At 56.2% G+C, this 9,862-nt stretch overlaps 4 protein-coding genes across 4 annotated transcripts; all 4 read left to right on the top strand.

Moving 5' to 3' along the window:
- Nucleotides 1-1,094: 1,094 nt before the first annotated feature.
- DQ04_03451030 (hypothetical protein) lies at nt 1,095-2,048 on the top strand (the record flags this gene model as incomplete). The annotated part of the gene is made up of 1 exon (XM_009312835.1): nt 1,095-2,048. One exon carries the CDS (start codon nt 1,095-1,097, stop codon nt 2,046-2,048), a length of 954 nt encoding a protein of 317 aa, XP_009311110.1.
- A 611-nt stretch (nt 2,049-2,659) lies between these two features.
- Nucleotides 2,660-4,666, top strand: DQ04_03451020 (hypothetical protein; the record flags this gene model as incomplete). The annotated part of the gene is made up of 1 exon (XM_009312834.1): nt 2,660-4,666. One exon carries the CDS (start codon nt 2,660-2,662, stop codon nt 4,664-4,666), a length of 2,007 nt encoding a protein of 668 aa, XP_009311109.1.
- Nucleotides 4,667-6,500: 1,834 nt separating this feature from the next.
- DQ04_03451010 (putative small GTP-binding rab protein) lies at nt 6,501-7,880 on the top strand (the record flags this gene model as incomplete). The annotated part of the gene is made up of 1 exon (XM_009312833.1): nt 6,501-7,880. The coding sequence occupies one exon, from the start codon at nt 6,501-6,503 to the stop codon at nt 7,878-7,880; it is 1,380 nt and encodes a 459-aa protein (XP_009311108.1).
- A 287-nt stretch (nt 7,881-8,167) lies between these two features.
- Nucleotides 8,168-9,379, top strand: DQ04_03451000 (hypothetical protein; the record flags this gene model as incomplete). Its single annotated transcript, XM_009312832.1, has 1 exon — nt 8,168-9,379. One exon carries the CDS (start codon nt 8,168-8,170, stop codon nt 9,377-9,379), a length of 1,212 nt encoding a protein of 403 aa, XP_009311107.1.
- Nucleotides 9,380-9,862: the final 483 nt, after the last annotated feature.

Below are 9,862 nucleotides of genomic sequence, written 5' to 3'. Positions count from 1 at the left end.
GGCGGCGGCGTGGTGGTGGGGCGTCTGCAGCAGCGGTTGGGGCTTCTGCGCCGTCGAAATGTGCGCGGGGGCAATAGACACCGTTGCGGCGTGGGGGAGCAATGCCCCCCCTTTCACTTTTCACCTTGCACACGCGCTCTCACGCTCGCCCCCAACGCTTGCATGATCAACTTGTGTGTGTTTTTTTTTCTTGTGTTCCTTGTTCATTACTGTTTCGGCCGAAGTTGTTTTTGGTTTATTGTGATTTGTTGTGGGATTTTGGTCGCGTTCGTTGGCCGCGACTGCGGCTGGGGGCCGCGGGCGGCCGCACTTCGCCCCACACGCGAGGGACATTTGAGAGCAGCAGAGAGAGAGAGGCATGAAGTATGGATTGCCGAGATGGCGGCAGGTATGTGTCTCTCTCCTTTACTTGATCTCTCCCGCGTTCCTCTGTGCCTGTTTGTTTGCTTGTGTGTCTGCCTTCTTCTTTTTCTCCCTCAGTGTGTGTGTGTGTGTGTGTGTAAATGAGGGGCGGCTGATGCACTCAACCGTCTCTTCACTCTTCTTTCCATCATTTTGGTTCTGCGAGTTTTTTGTTTTTTGGCTTTTTTTTTTGGTCTTTTTGCGTGCGGGATGGGACGACGGAGTTCATCCATGCTTGTGCCTCCCACACGCGTAGCTGCTGCTACAGCTCGCCACTGCACCTCAATAGGAGTGGTGCGACGTAATTTGCACGCACCCCTCGCACTTGGGCCGTTTTTTTGTTTGTTCGTTTTCATTCCCCAAGTGGAATGCTGCTGCGTGGCGTGCTGTGCACAATTCACTTTTTTTTTTCTCTCTCACATCAGCAATCGCCTCTTTGCCTGTTGGTGCTCTTTTGCCGCCCCTGTTGCTCGGGCCTGTGAGTTGTTTGCCGCGTCGCTGCCGGCCTCATGCCTTTCTCTCCGCTGTTGTTGTTTCGTCTCCCCGCGGCCACAACTGTGGCATCGCTGGGCTGGTGTGAGTGCTGCGGCACGGCGGACGCCCGCAGTGTTTTGTCAAGCACACACTTAGCGAGAAAGAAAGAAAGAAAGAGAGAGAGAAACATTTACACAGTAGCACACCGAGTCAGCATCATGCCTATTGCACTCTCCCAACCGAGGAATGCGCATGACACCGTGGCAACGCGGCCGGTGAGGTGTCTGCGGCGAGCGACCATCGCGCTTCTGTTCCTCTGCTGCACGGTTGCGTGCGGTGCACGTGTGGCGGCCGCACCAACTGCAAACGATGTCGACCCGCGTGAAGAGTACCGCTGCCGTGCATGCGTCGCGATCGCCACCGTATTCCATGCGGAGTTCCTGCAGCCGGCCGCGCTGACGCAGGAGCAGAGCAGCGCCGGTTCCCGAACTAGCAGCGATGCGGTACGTGCCGGGGTGCGGCAGCGGCTTGTGGTGGACGTGCACGACGCTGTCGACGGCCTTTGCAGGCGTGTGCGGGAGCTCCACGGGGCGGAGAACGCGCTGCAGCAGCAACGCCGCTCGGGGGGCGGCGGCGACACGAGTCCGCAGCGTCTGCGGCTGAACGCTGACGACGTAGCGGGATCGCGACGGTCCGTGCGGGATCGCATCAACGCGGTGTGCGACGACGTGCTGGAGGACGTCAATGAGCCGCTTGCGCAAGAGGCGTTCGTGAAACTGATGCCCGAGCGTGTGAAGAGGAGCAGCAGGGACGATGCGGCGGTGGGTAGTGAGAGCGAGTACCGCCTTGGCGAGGTGGGTGCGTTCTGCGAGCGGCAGAAGCTGTGCGAGCCGTACATCGCGTATCACATAACGCAAGAGGCGGCGGTAGCGCGGCGGCTGCAGCAACGCATGGCTGAGCAGCAGCAGCAACAGCGTGAGAAGTATGGGGCCTTGTTATACACCATGGAGCGGTTGCAGGCGGTCCTCCTCTTGGCTTCAGCTGAGCACTCCGCTCTCCTGGTGGGGTGCGCAGTGCTCCTCACAACAGTCATGGGTCTCCTGCTGTTCGCGTGGCGGCGAGGAGGCGTGGCGGCGGCGGCTCCTCGCAAAGTACATTCCAAGAGGGATTGAGGGTGTGCTCTTTTGGAGTGTTTGGTTTGCCCCCAGGCGGCCTGAAACACGAACGGGGACAAGGAGCCATAGACATGACAATGATTCACGTCAATGTCTGTGGCTTAAACTCTATGATTGGCTGACGGACTTGAATCACTCCATATGGCTGTGTGAACCACAGTCTGACGTTTGGCCTGTCTTCGTTTGGTTCCGCGTTCTCTGTGCCGCATTCACGCATGCATGCATGCTTCCACTGCAGCAGCTGCATGAAGCGGCTGTGCAGCACAATTTGTGCGCCAGGTAAGGCTATGACACTTTGTATAAAAGTAATGGAATGACTGTGTTTCTGTCTTAATGTGCGTTGGTGCTGCTATTTTCTGTTATCCGTTGATGTCTTTTGCTCCCATCGTCCTCTGCTGCGTCTTCTGTTCCTCGTCTCGTCCCCATGTTTTGCGGACAGTGAATTTTCAGAGTACCTTGAAGCATCAAGGGAAGCATAGTTGTGGCAGGAGCATTTCTTCAAACACCCCAATACAGTGAAGTCGGAGAAATACAGGCGGGTGAGACGGGCTGGAACAAAAAGGCCGAGGAGAGTTGAACACAGTCGCATTTCGCACACTTTTTTTTCCATGCCCCGTCTCATTCAGCGCCTGTTGCCATCGCGTTGGCCCTTGGCGAGTCCACCGGAGCCGTCTCCTGGTGCAGATGGTGACGATTCTGTTGACGCTGCTGCCTCCGGCGCGCTGCCCACACTATCGACGCATGACACACACAAGGATCGTCTGCCGTTTTGGCGCCGACTGCTCTGCGCGCCGGAGGTGCCAGAATTGAATACGCGCACCTCGCCGTTGCTGCAGGACAGTGCTGGGGATGCTTCTAGCAGCCTCGGCCCCTCCGTCTTTTCCGTCGCCGCTGCGGCCACCACCAGCAGCAAGAGCAACAATTCGTCATTGAGGGCGTCGCGGAGTCTGTTCGCCGGCCCGCCGCTGCTGGGAGAGCGGGATGGGGCGAGTTGCGCCGATGCACCTGTCGCCTCTCAACCGCCGTGCCCCGCTGCGTGCTGGACGGTGACCGATACGCGGCGAGCGGCTCCAGAGCCCAACGGCGCAGCATCAGCAGCAGCAGCAACAGCGTGTTGCACCTCCTTCCCGCCGTCCTCGTCGTTGGCGTGCCACACAGATCTGACGCAGCTGAAGCAGGCTCAAAAGGAGCAGCTGAAGGAGGTCACGCGACGGAAACGAGAGCTCCTGCGCGACGAGGAGGCCCTGCTGGAGGAAGAACGCCGTCGCCTTGGACTTCTGGCTTGCCGCTTCTCTGTCGATGGAGCTCAGGGAGAAGCGTCACCGGGGGCCGCACTCACGATGGAGGCACTGGCGCAGCACGAGGCGGAAAATTTCAAGGCCGCTGCAGGCGGGATGGTTGTGCCACGCAAAACGTCCATTGCCGACACTGAAGAGGAAACAGGCTTCGTTGAAGGTGATGATGCGATCGATCTGCAGGACCTGAATCGCCTTTACGAATACTACAAGCGTCGTGAAGGAATATATTCCACTCCTGTACAGGAGGATTCAGTGTCTTCTCCCGCTTCAGTACGAGCAGCAGCTGTACCACTACAAACACAACCCATCAAGAAGACGCGGAGCTATTCCCTGTACTCTCGGCAGTATATTGAGCGTGTGGTACTAGCGCAGCGCTCGCAGCAGCTAATGGCACTCATGTGGCTCCTTGCGGAATCCATGCGGCATGCATGGAAGCTGCACTTGCGACTTGCACAGCTGTACTTCTACTACGTACCGATCTGCTTGCGGGCCGCAGCTGCGGAGTCTGCTTTGGGTAAGGGTGAGGACGCTGACGCAGATGCCATAATGAAAAACCGGTACTACTCATACTTTTGCTCAGGTAATTTTGATTATGAGTACTACGCGTATCATTTCAGCCAAGAGTGGGATCCACTCTTTGCCGATGTCCTCAACTACCTGAAGCCGGACAGTGCTGATGACGATACCACGCCTGGTGGAAGCGTTGGCGCTGCGGCTACGGTCCTGTATTCGATGGAGCTTTTCGAGCGTCAGCGTGAGCTGCAGCTGGCGGTGCGTGAGGCGGATATATTTGTGCGGTCGCGCTGGCAGTGCATCAACGATCCCAGCGCGTTGACGGCGATTCCGCCCCCTGTTGCTGTGCCGCAGCCTGCTGCTGCTGCTGCTGCTGCTGTTGATAACAATGGCGGTAGTGGCGACAATGGGACGGAGGAGGGAGGTGCGCAGGTGGTGTCCGCGAGTCCCACCAACGACACAGCAGAGAAGCCAGTGGAGGAGGCGACATACGTCCCGGTGGACTGGTGGAGCGCGCAGGACGCCGACGTGAGGGCACACGTCAGCTGGAATCGCAAGAAACGGAAGCTGCGCCAAATCCGTCTCAGCGTGACGGCGAAGGACAAGTCTCGGCGGCTGGAAGGCGCCGACCACGACACAGCCACCGCTGCTGCTGCTGCTGCTGCTGGCACGCCGACGATTGAGGAGCTGACACCTGTCGCCATTGAGAACCTCTTAGAGGATTGCAGCGACGAGGAGTCTCAGTCGCACCACATCGTCAATGTTGGTTGCTTCGGATTCTCATTCTTCTCACGGTGGGATTAGGACAGACTGGTGAATTGAAGGAGCTAAGAAGGTGCAGGTGCGCTATAAAGCAAGTGAACAAAATTTCGTGTAGGAAATGAATAAATGCACACAGTACAGCTGTGGGCAATAAACGTCTGTGCTTCGACTTTGACTATAGGGCGTTTTGTTTTTTCCTTTTCTTTGCGTTACGTTGCAGAACTGCTTGATTGGTCAGGGTCTATGCGTGTATAGATTCTCGGTGTATATATGTTGCTCCCTTCCCCACCGACGACCCGCGGCAGTTGATCTAAACAACAAAGAAAACACAAGACAGGTAAACGTAGTACTATCTACACGCAATGAATGAATGAATGAGGCAGGCTAAGGATGGGCTTTGAGAGAAAGAAAGAGAGAGAGAGAGAGAGAGAGAGAGAAGGACGCAATATGAAATTGATTAAAGAGTAGGAACTCTATAACAAAAAAAGGGGTGGGGGAGAATATCTTTGCAGCAATGCGGTGCTTCCAAGAATATGTTTCTACGTATATGATCCTTTTTTTTTTGTTTGTTGAGTGGTGTGTCTGTTTATTTTTCTGGTTGCTCGTTTTTAAGACGCGGTGCGGACAGTGGGAGGACCCGCGGCAGGCGCAGCAGATAAATCAGTCTTGAGAAGTCGTCGCGATATATTTGCTGTGCGTAAATAGAGACATGTATTGCTGTGGCTCTCCATGTGTGTATGTGTGCCGAATGTTGCAGCAGCAGCACACCATAGCAGGAGCCGAAAGCAAACATTAGACACCCAGATAGGGCGGTGGAGTACTGTAGACGGGGCAAGAGTTGTCATGGCTGTGCTTGACGCGTACCTACACATGCACAGAGACATACAGAGATGTGCCTTTGCCACTGACATTCCACAAAGGGCTCTAGTCATATAAGGCCGCCTGGGCTGCCCACTACCACCGCTGATGCAGCATTGTGTTTTTTTTTTGTTTTGTGTTTGAGTCTCGAAGTGAATATATATATATATGTGTTTTTGTTTCTGCCCGACAGCATGTGTGCCCTTTTTTTTTGGTTCTGGGGAGAACCATTGTGCGTGCTGTGTGTTTGTGCAGCTCCGGGTACGCTTGTGTTGCTGTGTGGCTCTGCAGACACGATGGTGTGCAGGCCTTTTCCCCTCAATCTCCCTCTGTGTGTGTGGGGGGGGGGTATGTGTGTGCCTGTGGTTGGGCTACGTCACAGAGCCTACTTCTGCGTGACAATACGTGCCAGCCATGGAGCATGTAGGAGACGCCGCGCTGAATACGGATCGCTTTTGTTTTTGTTATTTTGCGTGTATGCATAATGAACCAAGAGGAAATGAGTCTACGTTTAATGTTTTTTTTTTCGTTTGTTGGCGCGCATATGTATATGAACATCTGCGCTTTATTTCTCACGCGTTTATCTGTTCTTTCTTCGTTGGCTACGCTGACGAGATCGTGTGCCTCTCCTGTGTTCCTCCTGTGACTTCTTCAGCCTTTGTGCTGCTGTGGCTCTGCTGCATATTCGCCGCCTGTGGTGCTCTCAGGGGTGTTGCTCTATGTGTCTTCGCTTTTTTTTTTTCGGTTGTCCTTGTTGCCTGCTTCGCCTTGTGCAGCAGCATCGTTGCCACACACGTATAGATCTATATCTGGCGCTCTGCGGGGGCCTGCAGCTGCCCCTTGCACGCTCTCCACGAATTCTCCCTGTCTGTCTGTGTGTGCCTCACTCTTTGTGGTGCGCTGCGAAACAGAAAAGGGAGCCACATTACTGGCACCTGCGCTCCCAGCCGTTGGCAGGACTGAGAAGGTGTGAGAGCAACGACCGCTACACAACATACACGCAGGTAAGGCGGTGGAAATGCTTTCGGATCGTGTTCTCACATCGGACCTTGTGAGTGCCACGGAAACCTTTGACAGCAGCAGCTCGACGGACGGCGAAGACGAGCGCGAGTACGTCTTCAAGGTTGTTGTTGTTGGCGAGTACAGCGTGGGCAAGACACTGCTGGTGAAGCGCCTGCTGACCGCCCCGTACTCGGTAGAGGCGAATGGCACGCCAATCAACTCTATAGAGAAGCCGGACGTCCCTGCCGCTACCCCCGCTGCTGATGGACTGGACGTCTCTCTGCCAGTTGTGCCGACGGTCGGAACCGACTTCTTTTCGCGCGTGGTGCGGAATGTGCGTGACGGGCAGCACGTGCGGCTGCAGTTTTGGGACACCGCCGGCTTGGAGCGGTACGCGGCCGTGCACGCGTCGACGTACCGCAATGCGTCCGCGGTGGTTGTCGTCTTTGATGTGAGCAGCAGGCGCAGCGTCGAGTCCGTGCTGACGCGGCACCTTGAGGCGGCAGCACGGTACAACCCCGACATTGACCAGCAGAGTATCTTCATCGTCGCGAACAAGGTCGACCTGCGCGCCAGCGGCGAGGGGGAATGCGTGTCACAGCTCGACATCGAATCGACTCTTCTGAGCACTCTGCCGGATGTGCACTACCACGAAGTCAGCGCACTCACAACGGCCGGTGTGTGCGAGTTGCTCCGCTCTTTGTGTGACTCACTTCTTACTGGAAGTGGCGCTGATGCGGAAGGGGCGACAGAATCAGCAGCGCCAGAGCAGCCAAAGCCCGGTGCAGATGCGACAAAGAGCGTGGACCCCTCCCACAATGCCCAGCCAACACCCGCAGCAGTAGCAACAACAACAATAGACGCAGGCGTAGGTGAGAAGTCGGTCTTCTCGTCCACCCCTCCAGTTTTTCGGACTGATGTGCCAGCCGACGATTATTCCCCACGCGAAGGTGACGGCGGCAACACCACACAGGGTGTGCCTGTGGCCGAGCGTCACGCAGACCCGCACCAACTGGAGCGCCGCAGCAGCGACGTCTTGCACAGTGCCGCAGCAACGGCGACGTGGCGCGGCGGTGGGAAGACCGACGCCGCACTGACGATGCCTGAGAGCAGCGATGCACACGAGGGAAATTGCAGGGATGCGCTGGAGCACAGCTGCACGGGCGCGGACGAGCAGCGGCGGGCGAGCACCAGCCACAGCAGCGACTCGGTGGACTTCCAGCAGCGGATCCAGGAGCGTTTTAACGCAGCGGAGCAGAACGCGCGGCAGACGTCCGCGCCGCAGCCACTGCCGCCCAACGCACCGGGCCGTGATAGGAAGGTGCCCAAGGTGAAACTGTCGTCGTGCTCAGGTGAAAAATCGACTGTTAAGAAATCAAAGCGGTGCAAATGCTAAACTCCACCAGATGCATCCAATGTTGTTGCTCTGACGTGAGGCGCTCACCTACCGGCAGAATCTTGCGGTCCTGGCGTGCTGTTTTTGTGCAGTGGTCTCCGGTTACGGTGCTTCAATCTTTCCCTCTGTGCGGCACGAGTGGTGAGCTGAATGAATGTTCACACTGCCATGTGTCTGTGGGGAAACGCCTTGTATATATATATATATATATATACACATATACTTGCGGGAGTGTACAGGTTTGTGCTTTGTCCTTTACCTTTCTGTTGTCCAACTGTTATGGATAGATGCAGCAGAACGTGAGTTATGCCACCAAGCGCGCCGACTTGTCCCTCCTTCATGCCTCGCTGCGGCGCTTTGAGAAGGCGATGCAATGCACTATGGCGGCGATGAATGAAGTGCGGGTAGCATTTGAAGGAGTGAGCGGCGCCTTCAATGGACTCACTTCATTGAGCTCGTGTGGCACCGACGCCAAGGTCATGATGCAGCGCTTTGCGCAGGAAATGAAGGAACTGAAAGACGGTAACGCGTTCTTGATGTACAACAAGCAGGTACACGAGGAAGTGCTTACGCCAGTGAAGAGATTGGAGGTGGCGCTTTCAGCAACGGAGATTAACGCTCGCATGCGCGATAGTGCACTGAAGCGATACGAGCAGTTGCGTTCGGAGGTAGAGCGAAAGGAGAGCAGCTACGCAAGAAGTCACAAGAGCCTGGATACAAGTAAGACCTACAAAAAGATTGTGGAGTCTCGTGAGAAGGCCCTCAATGCGTACGAGACTGTGGACAGGGCGTTTAACAAGGCGTTTGAAACCCTTATGTGGCAAACTGGATCTGTGGCAGACGTTTCGATGCACCGTTACATTCGTCTGAATAGCGAGTTCCTTATCCATGTAGTGCAAGCCCTTGACGGGGCGGCCCCTTTGAGACCGTACGGCGAGTCGCAATACGCCGCTACCGAAATTCCTGCATCCAGTGCCACAACGTGTCGTGGCCGGACATGTGCTTCCGCGCCCTCTTGTCATTCAGCTGTGCCCACGGCACTGGACGGCGCATCAGTTCCTGCGGAAGGTGTGGCTCACGGCGACTCTTTCCGCGATGCGTCGTCTGTTGCGCTGCAGCAGGTGCATCACGAGTGTGTACCGGAATTCAGTGACAACCCAATCTTCTTCCGGGCATTCACGCCACAGGCCAACCGTCGCTACCAGGATTATTCCGTCAGCAGCTCACTTCAGCCGCCAACTGAGCGAGGTCCTCGTGTGGACGACTCGCACGCACAGCTGCCTGGTGGCGCCGCAGCCGAGGTGCCGCGGCCGCTGAGTGGATTGAGTGGACTGAGCGGCAGCCGGCCTTCAGTGTACGACAGCGGTGGGCTGCTGGCAGCACAAACAGCGAGAGACAACGCGGCGGGCGTGCCGGTGCCCCCTCTCTGGCGAACACAAGACCTCTACGGCTCTGCAGAAGTGCCTCATCAACCGGAGTGTCAATATAGAGTTTGCTAAATCAAATGAGCCTCTGCTGTGCGGGAAGGTAACAGTTTCTCTCGTCTGACGGAAGTCCTCTTCCTCTGATTTTCGTCGCTGCTATTTCCTTTTTGTTTGCCCGCCTGCCCCATACAAGGGCGAATGCTGTAATTATTGCGTGGACGAGGCTGGTGACGTGTGTGTGTGTGTGTGGCCTCCCCTTACGACACCTTCAAATGCGGTGTGCGAGTTTGATGTTGTCTTTTTTCTTTTTTCTTTGCTGTGAATTACGGTTACTGACGCCGTTGTGTTCTCTGAGCCACGCAAAGCTCCTGTCAGTCTACGCGCCCCCACTTCGTTTCCTCTTTTTTTGTCTTTTTGATACACGCCTGCACGGGTGTTTCTTGTGTCTGATGCTCTGGAGGGTTCATTGGGTGGGAACGTGCGCTCGGCACAAAGGAAGATGCTTCGCCGCCACTCGCTCACGCTGTGTCGGGGTGCGGGCGCTCACCGGCCGCTGTG

The sequence above is a fragment of the Trypanosoma grayi genome, assembly GCF_000691245.1.
Source record: "Trypanosoma grayi strain ANR4 Tgr_345_V1, whole genome shotgun sequence".
Taxonomy (NCBI): Eukaryota; Euglenozoa; class Kinetoplastea; order Trypanosomatida; family Trypanosomatidae; genus Trypanosoma; species Trypanosoma grayi.
Note: the sequence above shows the minus strand (reverse complement) of the source record. Positions and strands in the feature narration are given on the sequence as shown.